General features: G+C 53.6%; 3 protein-coding genes across 3 annotated transcripts; all 3 read right to left on the reverse strand.

Annotated features, from left to right (window-relative positions):
- Positions 1 to 3,211: 3,211 nt before the first annotated feature.
- On the reverse strand, positions 3,212 to 4,766 carry ColSpa_12190 (vacuolar cation-chloride cotransporter 1; the record flags this gene model as incomplete). Its single annotated transcript, XM_049278402.1, has 3 exons — positions 3,212 to 3,895; positions 3,952 to 4,400; positions 4,481 to 4,766. 3 exons carry the CDS (start codon positions 4,764 to 4,766, stop codon positions 3,212 to 3,214), a joined length of 1,419 nt encoding a protein of 472 aa, XP_049134359.1.
- Positions 4,767 to 8,390: 3,624 nt separating this feature from the next.
- On the reverse strand, positions 8,391 to 8,972 carry ColSpa_12191 (uncharacterized protein; the record flags this gene model as incomplete). The annotated part of the gene is made up of 2 exons (XM_049278403.1): positions 8,391 to 8,496; positions 8,890 to 8,972. The coding sequence occupies 2 exons, from the start codon at positions 8,970 to 8,972 to the stop codon at positions 8,391 to 8,393; spliced, it is 189 nt and encodes a 62-aa protein (XP_049134360.1).
- A 3,591-nt stretch (positions 8,973 to 12,563) lies between these two features.
- Positions 12,564 to 14,434, reverse strand: ColSpa_12192 (uncharacterized protein; the record flags this gene model as incomplete). Its single annotated transcript, XM_049278404.1, is given in 2 exon segments — positions 12,564 to 14,372; positions 14,387 to 14,434. The coding sequence occupies 2 exon segments, from the start codon at positions 14,432 to 14,434 to the stop codon at positions 12,564 to 12,566; spliced, it is 1,857 nt and encodes a 618-aa protein (XP_049134361.1).
- Between the last annotated feature and the right edge of the window lie 50 nt (positions 14,435 to 14,484).

Genomic DNA, 14,484 nt, shown 5'->3' on the forward strand with positions numbered 1-14,484 from the left:
AGCAACGATAACATTTGTCGAGCCGCGCTTGAGGTCAGACCACTTTGATCCAATAACAATGTCTCGTGCCATGCTGACAGGAGCACGGGCGTCATGAGTGATGGTTCGGCCAATTTCTTTCTCTTTCAGATCGTTATGGGATACGAAGTGCGTCCAAGGCCAGGAAGGAAGGTTGTCTTGTATGAGGCCGCGAGTGGCGATGAGAACCGGGTTCGCCGTTGGTGGTGACGGGAGACAATGGGGTCAAGAATGTCTGTCTCTTTGGGGTGTCTTTCCTTCGTTCCTCACACGTAGAAGACAGAAGATACAGGCGGCGCGAATCTCAACTTGTGGGGATGCAGCAATGCTTGAGGGGGTGGGCTAGTAACTCAGCCCAGTGAGAGCCAGATTCGGCGTAAGTGCGAATCCGGGCTCGCGCAGTGTCTTTCCCGGGCGATGGGTAGCAATCCGGCGGTGACGCACTCCGCGCCGCATCCCTGGCTGCGGATGCAAAGCTGCGTTCCTGGTGCTGGACTTCCAGGAATAAAGCATTGGCTCAATTGTCCACACCAACCAGAACAGGCCGGAAGTTGGGCCCCTGGGCGCGTCGAAGGGTTTGCGTAGCAGAACTGCTAGGTTCACCCCTCCATGAGCACCAACACCCTCGTCATTTGCCCTGGTCCCAGCTGCAAGCGCCAAGAATTGCACCAATCATTCTGCAGGAGAGCGCCTGCTTTTTTCTGCCAGTACACGTCCCTCAGTCTTTACTCCTGCTGGGCTCCTGAGAACCGCTGGCAACTTGCCGAGAGTTGTCGTCAAGGCCAAGTGGCCGTCGAACAAGGTACTTCTCATTGTCGCCTGGTCTCGTACGCCCTCTATTGTCTGCTCGTTTCCAGGATGCGACTTGCTGCTTTGTCCTTCATTCTCGGATTTCAGGAAAGTGTCACAGAGCGACCAGAAGCTGGTGCACATAATTATGCCATAACTGACCGCCTTCCACGGGTCGCTCCGCTCGACCGGTCATCCTCCGTGAAGCCTGTCCTCATTAGCCAATCTTGAGACACCACCGAGGTTGTGAAGAAGGCCGAAAAACTGGCGAGAAACAAAGAAACGAGCACTTGCAATCAGATTTCGCCGTTTGGGCCCTTTGCCTACCTTGGCTTGCTGCTCTTGACGTACCCGAGAGGTGGTCTAGCGCGAATAACCGTAGGGCCTGACAATGAAACATCATAGTGCACATTCGGTTATATATTGCTACTAACCAGAGATTTGTTTCTCGATTTTTAGAGATCTCAATTAAGTGACGCGAATCCCACCGGGATCTACTTCTCGACGCTCGCCAGTTCGGGTCCCAACTTAACCGAACAACGCGCTGGAAATGCTTCCTCGGTACTAATGGGCAAACGCTCCCCCTAAAGTAGCCGGTACCTACGCAGACATGCCGAACGTTGCGGCAGCAACATACAGTGCTTAGGTAGCACTGCAAACTCGGGTAACCTAGCCCGTGTGACGCTACAAGAGGCCGTTTCGGTGTCAAATGGATGGCCCGCGGAGCAGACGCTGAGAAGATGCTTGTGACCAATCAGACGGCGTTGTGCCCCACTCACTGGTCAGCGTCCTCGTGGCCAATCAAAACATATACTTGCGACGTCAGTTCACTACTCATCAATTGCATATCCAACTAATTATTACCTGTGTTCCACTGAGAGGTGGCCCAACGGAGTTTTGACTCGAAAAAGCCAGTTGTAAAACTGACACCATAAGATCTTCATCTTGAGTGCTTTCTCACGATCAATGCCTTAGACACTGAGCGAACAGCAATGACAGACGTGACATGGTCATGGGCAAATTTACAAACGGAAGACAACCAGGACGTTGCACGCCGAAGCTGGTGCCGAGAGAGCTGTCGCGTACCACTCGGTACTTTTTTCCTCTTTCATTACCGCGAGATATCCTTCCTTGCGCTACTCCATTTCTTTCACTAGCTCATTTACCGCTTGGAATTGTAACCAACTCCCAAGCCGGCCCGCTAGATCCTGCGACGGATGTAGGTCAAAAGTTTGTAGGCTGCAGTGTGCAAGGTCGCTGCCAGGCAAGCGCGTAAGTCCTATTTCTCGGCTGCCAGGAATTACCGGGTTTCGGGCTTTTTGTTTACATATCCATGTTCTAGAACAGCTAACGAAGAATTTTTTCCATCCAAGACTCGACAACTTCTTGTTGAGTTTCGTGATTTGTGTCTTCCTTGTCCGTGCCAAGAATGAATATCACGGTCGTGGACTCGCAAAGGTGGGCGAAGTAAGAATCCAGTTGCAGTGGTATTGTCGCCGAAGTTCGAATCTGCTGAGTGCTGCGCTTCGATGGTACGGAAGCGAAATCGGTGGCTGAAGACCTTCTTTTAAGATTGTCTATCGCCACTGGCTGATTGACACCCTGGTTTATGAGATACCCGCCCCAAGACATCAGTATTACAGATTGTGCCTTCGTATCCGGCAAAACCTGTGGTGAACGGCAGCCCTGCCTGCACCGCCGACCCATGATATCTGGGATGATAGATGCAATCAACGTGGCGGTTCTATAAGCCAAGAGACGAAGAGTCGGGAGACATGTTGAGAGTCACAAAGCCTTAATCTCTAGGTTGTTGAAGGATGATATTCTCATTGCGTTGGTGCACAGTACCGGACACGATGGAAGACCCAGTGTCTGGCTAAAATTCGTAGCCTGGATGGACGGAAACTCGTCACATAGCAAGAGGTTACTCAGTGGGCAACCACAGCATTGTGTTGAAAAGAATATGGGCTGTAAAGAAGTGGCATATAATGACTACCTGTTTGATGTATGAAGCTTCCCATCAACTTTTATGGCTTCATAGTTGAGTGCCACCCACCAGCTTCACAAGGCAGTGGCGACAGCTCTCGAAGATGCAGCAACACTCGCCAAGAAAGAAATCAGCACCTCATATCTCTGCCACTATGCGCTCCCCAGAATCAGCGCAGCCACACAACCATCCCGTGTGACACCGCTTTACTTGTCGTAGCATCGGACACCGCCTCATGTGTAGGTCTCAGACCCAATTTTGCTTCGCCATTTGACTACGAATCTTTCCCAAGCCATGACTTAAAACAATTGTTTCCCTCAACAGACTTTGCAGGCTCGCTTCCCTTTTGAGAAGATGATACTTCGATCCCAAAGGACTCCCACCATGATGATGAATACAACTTCGTTCTAGGCTTTTTTAAAAGGATAAAAGCATGTTCAGGACATCGCTGGGGCTGACGTAGAAAGCCAAGGCGATAACAAAATAGAGGCCGAGCAACATAGCCCCCTCGAGGTAGTTGGATTTACCGTCCTGCACAGTGTACGTAACCACCAGCACGGAGACCGCGAAGACAACCGTCTCAAACGTCTCAAAGTGCAGAGTCATGGGCTTGTCGAAGACAGCCCATCCAAGGATGACAAGTAACGGAGTAACGAGGAGGGCAATCTGAATGCTGGAGCCGATGGCAACACCCATAGCGAGGTCCATCTTGTTTCGGATGGCCACGACGACGGCCGTGACGTGTTCTGCCGCGTTGCCAACGATGGGAATGAGAATCAGACCGATGAAGTTCTTGCTGATGTGAGCCGTCTCGACAATGGGGTCGATGCTCTCGACAAGGTAGTCGGCGCAAATGGCAATCAGGACAGTGGTGACAACAAGCACAACGGCGGCAGCGATAGGGCCCATAATGGGCTCTTCGGCCTCCTCTTCATTGTGGTGCTGTATCTCGGCGTCGAAAAGATTGGGGTGGGTGCGCAGCTGGAACCATAGGTAAAGAATGTAGAGTAACAGCAGGACGATGGCAGTACCGCGGGAGAGGATCAGAATGCTGCGCTCATTCTCAACGCTTTCGACCTTTTCGAGGAACACAGAGTAAAGCTGACAGGCGTCGTTAGTCAATGAGCAGGAGTGAGTGAGTGCGCTGGGATGCTTACCGTGGCGGGGATGACGAGCGAGGCAGAAGAGAGCGTCATCAGCGAGCAGGTGGTTTGCGCTGTAGCAGAGGCGAAGCTCTGTTCCATGCCCTGGCCAGTAATCCTGTCGCGCATGTTGAAAATACCACCGAAGAAGAAGCACATGCCCATGACAAGAAGCAGGTTGGAGAGGATAGAGCCGAGCATGGACGACTGGACAACCTCAATCTGGCCCTCTTTCAGGGCAACAATACCAACAATCAGTTCGACAGCATTTCCGAAGGTGGCATTGAGCAATCCTCCGAGAGTTTCGCCCGACTTCATTGAGATTTGTTCGGTCGCAAACGACAAAACAGCAGCAAGTGGAATAATGGCGAAGAAGTTGATGGTGAAGACGGCAGTCGGGCCCCAGTGAAGCTTTCCAGCAACAATGCCAAGGGGCACCATAACAAGAAGAAAGTTGACATGGTCTGTCACGAGAGCGGGTTGTTAGCAATCGCGGCGCAATGTCGCCTGTTTCACCAAAGCGCGGATGGATGCGGTGACTTACTGCTGAAGAGCGACACCTTGGTGACGTGCCACGCCTGCGAGGAATACCTAACGGCGATGTTGGGGCTATCGGTGCCCGGGGTACCTGTCGAGTTGAACAGGAACTTGAGCGTCTTGTTGCCGCCGTCGCCGTTGGCGACGTGGTTCTCCTGGTTCGCCGGGTGGTGGCCGTTTACAAGGAGCGGCGAGCTCTCGTTGGCGTCGCCATCGCGTCCATTGAGCTTGTTGGCGGTGCCCCAAGAGCGAACCTGTCCGCGGAAATGCTGGTTGACTGAATTGTCGGACATCGCACTGTCGTAATTGACTAAAGCCTGACCAGTTCAGCAAAGACGTATCCTGTCGCTGTCGCGCGTCTCGGGTGGGCGTAATGAGGGACAGCAGCCAGCAGGTGTTATCGACCAGTGGAATGGAAAGGTAAGGAATGATGGGATACGACTAGATATAGTGTGCCAAAATCCCGTGCAAGCGGATAGTGGCTGTGATACTTGGGAAGAAAGAGGCGCACGACCTTTGGCGATGGCAGAGAGAGCCAAACACTGGGCGTGCCAAGAAGGTGCAGCTTCAAGGCCTGGGGGGGGGTAGCGCTGATGGGACTTTGCCGGGGCTACACTAGGATCATGTCAGGCAGCTGTGGATGGTGGAGAGCAGAGGAGTGATTGACATCCTGACAAGGCTGCCGTCGGAGGGCGGTCGAAGTAGATTGGCTTGAACCTGTGGAAAAGACGTGTCGATGCTGCGGCAGTGCTTGAGTGAGCTCGACTTGACAACGGGGCAAGACGAGTCGAATCACAGCTGGGGTGGAAGTGTCGAGTGGGCATTGCTTGCTCGCTTGCAAGTGGTGTCCATCCGTTTGGAGGAGGGCGTGCGAGCGCAAAGTCGATTGGTGATCTCTGCGGTCCTGTTGGAGCGCACCCTTTCGCGGAGCAAGACGGAACTTGCATGCCCTTTGCTACTAATTCTACGCCCTGGAGTGGGCCTGGTGGCATCGGTGAGGGCTGTCTCGCTGTGCTGGAATCCCTGTACGCGAGATGCAGCCAAATCGAGCTGTCGCAAGTGACATGTCATCGTACCTGTCGAAAAAGAACGTCAAGTTATCCGGGCTCCACTTCTCAATTGAACGAGCAGGCGGGGAGCGAGCCGGTGCATGGACCAGTCCGCAGAAGGGTTCCTGGCCAGTTGCTGCGGTTGGGTTGGCCTGGCTTCTGGGAGGAGTGACCCCGGAACGTGAAGCGCTGGGACAGAGTACTTGGTACACGTGGCCAAGCCTGCGCGTAGCGCCGCTTTTCTTGGGAATAAGGGGCCTGCGGGACGTTTCGTTCGTCTCAATTCTGGCCAGGAACGTGCAATGACGGATGGGGTTCTGGGAGCTTTCGCGCTAGCGATCCACTGTATCTTCAGCCCTCTTTGGCACCCAGCCTTAGCAGTTTTTCCATCGCACAGTCTCTTGCGAAGCGGGTGCGAGTGGTCGAACTGCCCCAAGTCTTGCGCTCAAGCCGAGCCCAAGGTGGCGTAAAGCCCCATGTCCTGTCCAGCATCGTAGGAAAGTATGAGGGCACACTGTGCACATCTCCACTCAGAGGGTCAAGGTTCTCTGCGCAAAGTCGCTTAGTCTCTACTTTCAATTCTTCCCTAGGAGACTCCCTCTTCTGCAACAGCTCTGGCTCTGGCATTCTTTCTTGGCCAGAAGAACGCAAGAACCGGCACGTTATGGCTTGGAAGCCTCGAATTTCTGTCCCTAATAAATCCACCCTTATTCCTCAACATTTCAGCGTTTGTTTCTCATGAGATAGCCGCGGGCCAGCACCAGCCACACTGGGCAAGGTGGGGTCGCCCACTCAGCCACAACGAGGGGCATCTGCACTTCACCTTGCGCCTGGTCGCAAGATAGGAACGAAAATCGACGTTTCCTAGAGTTGTGTGAGGAGATAAGAAGACACCTGTTTGCCAAGCAGGGAAGGCAAACGTACCGTGCGAACCTGAGCACCCAACTTTAGTGCACAATAGATGCCAATACATGCACACCGAGAGGTGCTCTGTCATGCACCGACCGACACCCTGAGGTGTGGAAGTACTGCGAGGATTGACTGCAGAGCCATCTTGGGGGGAAGCCTGACCCTTGCAGGCGAATACCACCACACATCCTGTTGCGTATGTCCATGAGTTCATGGACTTTTTTGGAAACAACCGGCTATTGTTGTTTATTTCCTACTACCACACCCAGAGGCTAGTTTGCTAGGCGCAATGGTGGAATCAGGCTGGCTTGCGTTCATTTGTCTCTCGTAGACTACTCTCCTAATACCATATCCCCACCGAAAGTCCTAACGTCAGTTCCTCTCCTTTTCCTGTCTTCTGCATTATTTCTGCCTTGCTCTCTCAGCCGGCATCCAGTGGGGCACTATTTCAGACAATGGGTGGGTTGCGCTATTGGCAAAGTCATAGACCATAGCCTTGACAACCTGTAGCTCTAAGGCAGGTCCGGCCAAGACCTGCCCAGTATATCACAATGCAGCGCTCTAGGAACCCGCTAGCCAGACTGACAGCGGCTATGAGGCTCCGCGAATTCTCCCGCTAGCCTTTCTCGTATTCCTCAGTACCTACCGCTTCCATCTCCCCCCGCCCGTCCATGGCGCTGTGAATCGGCGTTCAATGGAACACCGAATCGCATCGGCAACTTGCATTGCTGCCTGATAGAATGTCCGTATTGGGAGGCAAGTCCGGTTGGACCAACCCAAGTGGCAGGGATTCTCACTCCTTGGAAGAGCACCAAGGCTAGGAGCCTCCTTCGCTTGGATCTTGCTGCGTTCAGGCATTTGGCCACTCTTGAAGGGCAACCCATACGTGTACAAATAGTCCCAGTTTCGGTCGCTGGACTTTACATCGTGTTTACTATCTTCATCTTGTTCACCACCGCATCAACTGAAATGGCCGAATTCAGCTTTCTTTCTCTTTTGCCCACATACATGCTGGGGATGGAGATGTTACATCATTTGTCGTGGGTTCTGGGAGCCATTTATGTAATCTCTACCTCCGTTCGCAGCATCCCCGGCTACCAAAAATTGGAGAACAAACTCATCACCTCTCTCGAGAAGTACTGGGAAAGAAATACGCAGACGATCAAAATCCACAACGACGACTCGCTGTTTGAGAGCGTAATCGCTTGGGCGGGCTGGAAGCATGAGCTGTTAGGTTCTCAGCACCTGGTCGCTACGGCTGACCGAGGCTCGTATCCTTTGCGAATACGAAGAGCCATTTCTGGAGACTGGTCCCCGGGCGAGGACTTAGTGTTTACCCCAGATGCGGGCTCGGTTTGGTTTCAGTACAAGGGCCATGACGTCTGCATAACGAGAGTCAGCAACCGATTAATTCCGGGGGAGCCAAAGGAATCGTTTCAATTCAGAACGCATTCCAAGGGCTTGGATCTTAGAGACGTCGTCGAAGAGATTCATCAAGAGTTCAAGACGTCGAAGAGCCAGGATGTGGAAGTATACCAAGCAGTCGTTGATCCGAAGGATCAGACGCCCGGGTGGGACCATGTTGCGAGCCAGTCCCGGAGACTAGAGACGATGGCCCTTCCTCCGAGAATGACAGAAGAATTGGTCAAAGATCTGGATGACTTCTACAGTCCTAAGACGGCAAAATGGTATAAGGACAGGGGCGTTCCTCACCGACGCGGGTATCTGTTCGCCGGTCCCCCAGGCACCGGGAAAACGTCTCTGTGTATGGCTCTGGCAACGAAATTCAAACTGCCAATCTATCAAGTCAGTTTGGGATCCCCTGATATGACCAACAACCACTTGATTAAGCTATTTAAAAGACTGCCGTCAAAGTGCCTGCTATTATTTGAGGACATCGACGTGTCCGGCGTCATCGACCGTGAGGCATCATCCATCGAAGGAAGGGTGGGCGTTACACTATCCGCACTTCTCAATCTCATCGATGGCGTAGGGGCACGTGAAGACCGCCTTCTCGTCATGACTTCTAATCGTGCCGCCACACTCGACAAAGCTCTTATCAGACCTGGAAGAATCGACAAAACATACAACCTCCAGTTAGCAGACGAGGACTGCGCAAAATCCCTCTTTTGCTCATTAGTGTCGGGTGAGAAAGAAGAGATTGAGACCCTGGCTGAAGAGTTCGCAAAGGCGGTCCCCACAAATGAGTTCTCGCCATCCGCCATACAGAACTATCTCATAGGCAAGAAAGATTGTCCGGAAACAGCAGTCAGAGACGTGGGAGCATGGGTTCAGGAAATGCGGCGCTCGAACCATCCAGACATCACTCATGTCACAAGCCATCGTGGGCTCCATAGACGTATAATGTCACTTGTTTACAGCGTATTCAGCCAGTCTCAAGCTTGAACTTTCACTAGAGAAAGGTCAACCATGAATACCTATTAATAGCTTGACTTACCTTTGATCGTCGTATTGCGTATTGCTTGTCTTGTTTCCCTGCTCTCTCTTTTCCTGTCTTGTTTGACTGTTGCTCAGTGTCATTTCGAGACGCTGCTGTGTAATCCGCCCGGCACTTCAACGCAGATCCGGAACGGCTGTCAAGAGGACTGTGTCAATTTGTTTCAAATTAGCCGGATGGAGTATCCGAGTCATTTGCAGTAAGCCAAGGGGAATGTTCAACTCTCGTAGCGGGCACGTAACCTCACACTGCCAACCTCGTAAGTGTCGACTTCGAAGCTTCTTGCTTGTACAGGTAGATCGCCATTGAAATCCCACACAATCGATCATACACAGAGTTTGGGCAAAGGGCTTGGTGAGGGCGTTCTCCTGGGATTTAAAGCTTCCAATTTGGGGCTTTCGTGCGGAGGAATGTCATAAGGATTGTACCCATCTCTTGCAGCGGAGCACTGCAACTGAGTCTGAACAACCGACGCATTCATAGTTGTCGCAACTAAAGGTGGTGAGATAGGTCACAGATCAGGTGGTATAAGCCGCTGTGGAGTAAATCCTGTCTATGATTGTGTCGACGGCAGGCAACGACGAGGTGACAGTAGTTGTAGTAGTGACGATGTCGGCGACGCACGTAGTGGGGATAAGGCGCGCGGAGGCGGTGAGGTTTGTCGCGATGCGCAACGGCCCATGGATCTTCCTCTAGTTCCTTTTTGCAGGGCCACGGCTCACGGGCTGATTAGAGCGTCGAGGAAGCGTCGAAGCAAGCCGTACCATGTCGTTCGAGTGGTGGTGATGATAGTAAGTGTGTTGCGAACTCGGCTCTGAGTCAGCTACCGCTGCCTTCGTGAGATACGGAAGTAAGCGCTGTCGTTGTTGTGAGCGAGGTGGATATTAAAAGCGAAATGAGGATTTTGATGGGATGCGGCGGCGTGAAAGCAGGTGGGTGGATACACACCGAGAGGTGTTCTGTTGTACACTGACACCCTGAGGTGTGGAAGTACAGCGAGAATTGTCTGCAGAGCCATCTTCTTGGAGGAAAACCTGACCCTTGCAGGCGGATACTGATGACACAACAAAGTCCGTACAAGAGCATCGATGGACATTCCTGGAAAAGATCAGCCATTTTGAGGCAAATGTCAACCTGCTCCCCCTCCGCTACGGGCGACGGCTTGGCGAATCTGCCGGGATGGTGAAATCAGGCTGACTGGTGATAAACACTTCACTTGTCTCTCTTTTATGCTACTCTCCCAATGTCACACCTCCCTATGAAGACCTTGCCGTTAGTCCTTTTCGTTTCCAGTCCGGTACAAGGTAAAAATGGACACGACCTGTCTAACAGATCGAGATGCAACTTGCAAGAGTTCGTTGTAGGCAGCTGCTGCCTGAGTTCTCCCGTCGGCGCTGTTCTATAACACGAGCGGGGGAGCTTGGGTTGGAAACGAAAAACGAACAGACCGCAACCCGGATCCTCGCTGTCTATTAAAGTACACCCACACAGCCAGCAAGTATTGCTCTTTCTAACCTTTCTCAACCAGCCTGCTGGTCACTACAATCAAAGGCCTTAGCTTCACCGCACTTGTTTTGCATTTCTTTTGTTCAGGCGGTGTTGAGAGCCTGCCAGAGGATGAGCAACACGACCATTCTGCCCCCATCCTAGAGACGACGACTTTTGCGTAAAAATCGGCCATGTTCCCCTCTCGACTTGCCCTGTTTGCTCAAGCCGCGCAATTGCTTCTTTCTGGCACACACCCCATTTCCGTTCCCTCTTTTGTCTCTCTGCTTATACTCAGTCTGCCAGCCCATATTCGCGAAGCCAGCAGACAACGATCTCATTGGCCTGCGCCCTCCTAGACATGCAGGGAATGGAACATGCAGAATATTAACCCGCACTCGTTGCCTTGCCATGCCTGCCTGCTGAGCCTCTTTTTTGCTCCCCCCACCTCCCCGGGCGGCCCATTTCATCCTGTCCTCTCTCCTTTTCTCGAATCTCCTCCTCGTCTCTCCCCAGTCCCTAGCCTTGCACAGCTGCTCAATACGGGCATAAAGAGGTAAGGGAATGGCACTCTGCCTGAGACCGCGTCTGCGTCAGCATTTCCCTCTGTCTCACGCTTCCTCGCTCTCTTTCGTGCCCCTTTTCTCATTCGCAACTTGCCCCGAACCCACAACACCAATACTGTCTTGACCTTCATTGTCTTTGCCTTCTCCCGCCATACCTCGTGTCTTGTAGTCTTGTCTCTTTTCTCGGCCCCCCCCCCCCCCCCCCCCACGACCCGTCACCTGGTTCAAGGTCGACGCCCTCTCCACCTGATCCTCCATCTTCCATTTGCCCCCTTGCCCACATCCTCTTGTTGAGTTGTGACCGAACTCCTCTTGTCCCTTCGCCATCGCCAACACCATCGTTCATCTTACGGCCTCTTAATTCACTGTGGCCTGGATTACTCCGGAACGTTTCCCTCCCTCTTCAACGACACGCTTGGAGCGCCTCGACATTGTCCTTGGAGCAACACTGCCCAGTCGTTCCCGAACCCACGACCCATTTTCCAACTTTTGTTATCTTACTCGATTTGGGCAACATCCTTATAGCCCATTCGACCTGCCACTCCTCCAAACTCTTGACGGCACGCTGTCCGAAAGTGGACGACAGGCAGCACCTGCAGAAGCACTCCAAACCTCACAAGTGCATGTTACCCGGGTGCCCCAACAAGGACGGTTTCGCAAGAAAAGACCAGTTGGTCCGACACCAGGCGAACGTGAAGCACGACCAACCGTTAACTTTGCCAGGGCCTCGGAGTATGTAATCATTTCCAGCTAATGACCGTCACGTAAGAGAGACGGGGCGAGTGCCAGAATCAGACGCTGGCTTGCTTGTTGTATAGTAGGGGACTGTGTAAGAATCGCTTCCTTCCCATCTTCGGCATATCCTTGGGTAACGAGGCGTGATTTCTCGTGAGGTCCAACAATGACCTAGTTCCAAATCACTGGGATGGGGTGCCCTTTCGTCAGAGCGAGCTTGGCGTCCTGGCTTTTGCCAAGACGGTCAAGAACATCTGAAAATTGCAGATATGTTTCCCATTCCCCGATCAAAGACATATGATCGTGTTATTACAATCTGGCCGGTACGTATGTCATCTACTTGGACATGAGGCCCCAGGCAGCATTATGGCCTAACTCCATGAGAAGGGATGGGCCGAGAACTTGAGGGCCTCGTTCTCTTCCACCTATTCCGGATCCGTCAACCTCTTTTACATAAGGGTCGACTTGAAAGAAGAGTTAAGATAACCAACGGAAACTGCATGAATTTTGATTTCAAATAGTGACACTCGCAATAGGTCTTGGAACACTAAAAAGAAGTTGTTAAGACCACCTTCCAGTACATCTCACTCAAGGAAGAGCCGCCTCAGGAATGGAGATTTGAGGAGTTCAAATTAATGGACGACACCAATTCTAAGTGACAATAGGAGGCAACCTTGACTGTTTCTCGACTCCAGGTGGCTGCTCAGCTGGGCCCGTCAGTTGAGGGAATTCGATGCCCAATCCATCGAGAAAGCATTGGAGTCTTTGAGCCAGAGCACCATGTTAGATGGGGACAGGACGTGGCAACAATCAGTCTTCATTAATCCAGCTATCATACCAAGCAAGCATCTACCAGACCTTCTCACAAGCATGGCCGCATCGTCCTTCTTACTGCGATCCTGTCTGGACCGCCTGACACTGCGGCTGGAACAGCCTGACGACCTCCTCCAACAGTCCCCACTCCCCGTAAAGTGCGCTCCTCATATCTCTCATCCCCGCTGTCAGCCGATCGAGAGGCTCGGCCATCGACTGTAAATAGTACACGAAGCTCGTGAGGAGTTGGCCCTGTCGGTCGATCCGGCCAGTCGCCTGCCTCTCCTCGTTGACATTCTTCATCACGCCAAAGTGGACGCAGTAGTTGGCCACCTTGAGCGCGTCGAGACCGGTGCCGCTGACCGCGTATGTGGTGATGAACACCTTGGTGAGCCGCTTGAGGTCGTACTTGCCGCTGGCCCCGGCGCGTGGCTCGTTGAACTCCCGGAACCAGTCGATGATCTTCTGGCGTTCTTCTCCCGGCACGCCGCTGTGCACGAGCGCTGTCTGGAACCTGTCGTCTCCCCTCGTCTCGAACCACAGCTGGACCAGATAGACCAGAACAGGCCACTTGGTGAAGATGACGACGTTCTTGGGACCGCCGAATCCGGGCCCGCACTCGACATCATCGGGATAGATCTGGCAGTCATTGAAAGCTTTCGTGCAGATGTCGAGCAGGTTCGCCGTCCGGCTGCAGTCGGCAAGGACGTCGTTCAGGCTGTTCCATATGCCGGGAGGCACGCGCGCCTTGTCGAGGTACGTCGGCGGGACAGGCAGGCCCTTGCCGTATCCGATCGCATCGACGATGTCCGTCCAGCGAGTCTCGATCTGCGTCGTCTTCCACGTCCGCAGAAGGCCGGGCAGGTGAGTGGCGAGGTCCAGCTGGCGCACCTCCTGGCTCTTGCTGATGATGGCCATGTCGCCGTCGGCGCGCGACGTCGTTTTCTGCTTGCCCTTCGATCGACGCGGCGCTGCGTCATCGCCGCCGCCGTCTGCTGCCCGGGCGGCCTGTAGCTTCTGCACAACCGCGCTGCCCACCTTGGCGACGAGGCTATCCATGGCGTCCCGGAACTCGGGGTCGATCGGGCATTCGACTCGCTCCGTAACAACCTCCTTTTTTTCCATAATCGGATGACCAAAAAACAAGCTGGTAGGGCCCCTCTTGAAAATGTCGCGTCCTAGTAACCTGGCACACTCCGCGATGACATCTTTGCCGAGGGACCTATTTTCCCCGGCCACGATGAGCTCACCGGCTCCCTTCTGGAGACTGGCCGTTTTGGTGTCGAGGGTGGCCAGATCGGCCCGGATAGCAAGCGCCTGCCGCTGCCCCGGCTGATTGCGGATCATGGAAAGCATCAGCGCCAGGTCCTTGAACCCGCTGGTGATGGGGCTTCCGGTGGCCAACACCACCATCGGGCTGCGCGTCTGCCGCGACAGCATCTCCCACAGGACCTTTGCGGTGGTCGTGTTCAGGCCGCGAACCTGGTGGGCCTCGTCCCACACGATGAGGCCGAAGAAGTATGTGCCGCCGGCCAAAACTCTCGCCTGTCTGCCGTTACGTATCGGCAGCTCAATTACTTCGGTCCAAAGCCTGCGCCAGCTCTTGTCAACGCTCACTCGCTGTTGGCCGACGACCAAAACAAGCTGGGTGGCGTCCACGGCCGGAGCTGTCATCGTCGGGTGGACCTTGGCGTTCTGGAGAAGCTTCGAGCCGTTTTCCTCCCACTCCACGTACGTCTGGGAGATCCGCGTCTTGGTGGGCAAGTCCGCCGCCGCAGGGTATTCGCACACAGCCCGCGCTGCTGCGACCTCCACGTGTTTGGCACTTGCCACGATTCGCCAGTCGACAACTTTGATGAAATCGAATGTCTCCGTGTGGTCGGGCTTGTTCGGCTCACCCGACGGCAGGTGGATGGTGACGGCACGACGGAATTATGCCTTGGCATTCTGGATCGTCTGAGGTACGACAGAGCTTGGGGCCATGATGAGCGTCGCG

Source organism: Colletotrichum spaethianum (genome assembly GCF_022836535.1).
Source record: "Colletotrichum spaethianum MAFF 239500 DNA, contig59, whole genome shotgun sequence".
Taxonomy (NCBI): Eukaryota; Fungi; Ascomycota; class Sordariomycetes; order Glomerellales; family Glomerellaceae; genus Colletotrichum; species Colletotrichum spaethianum.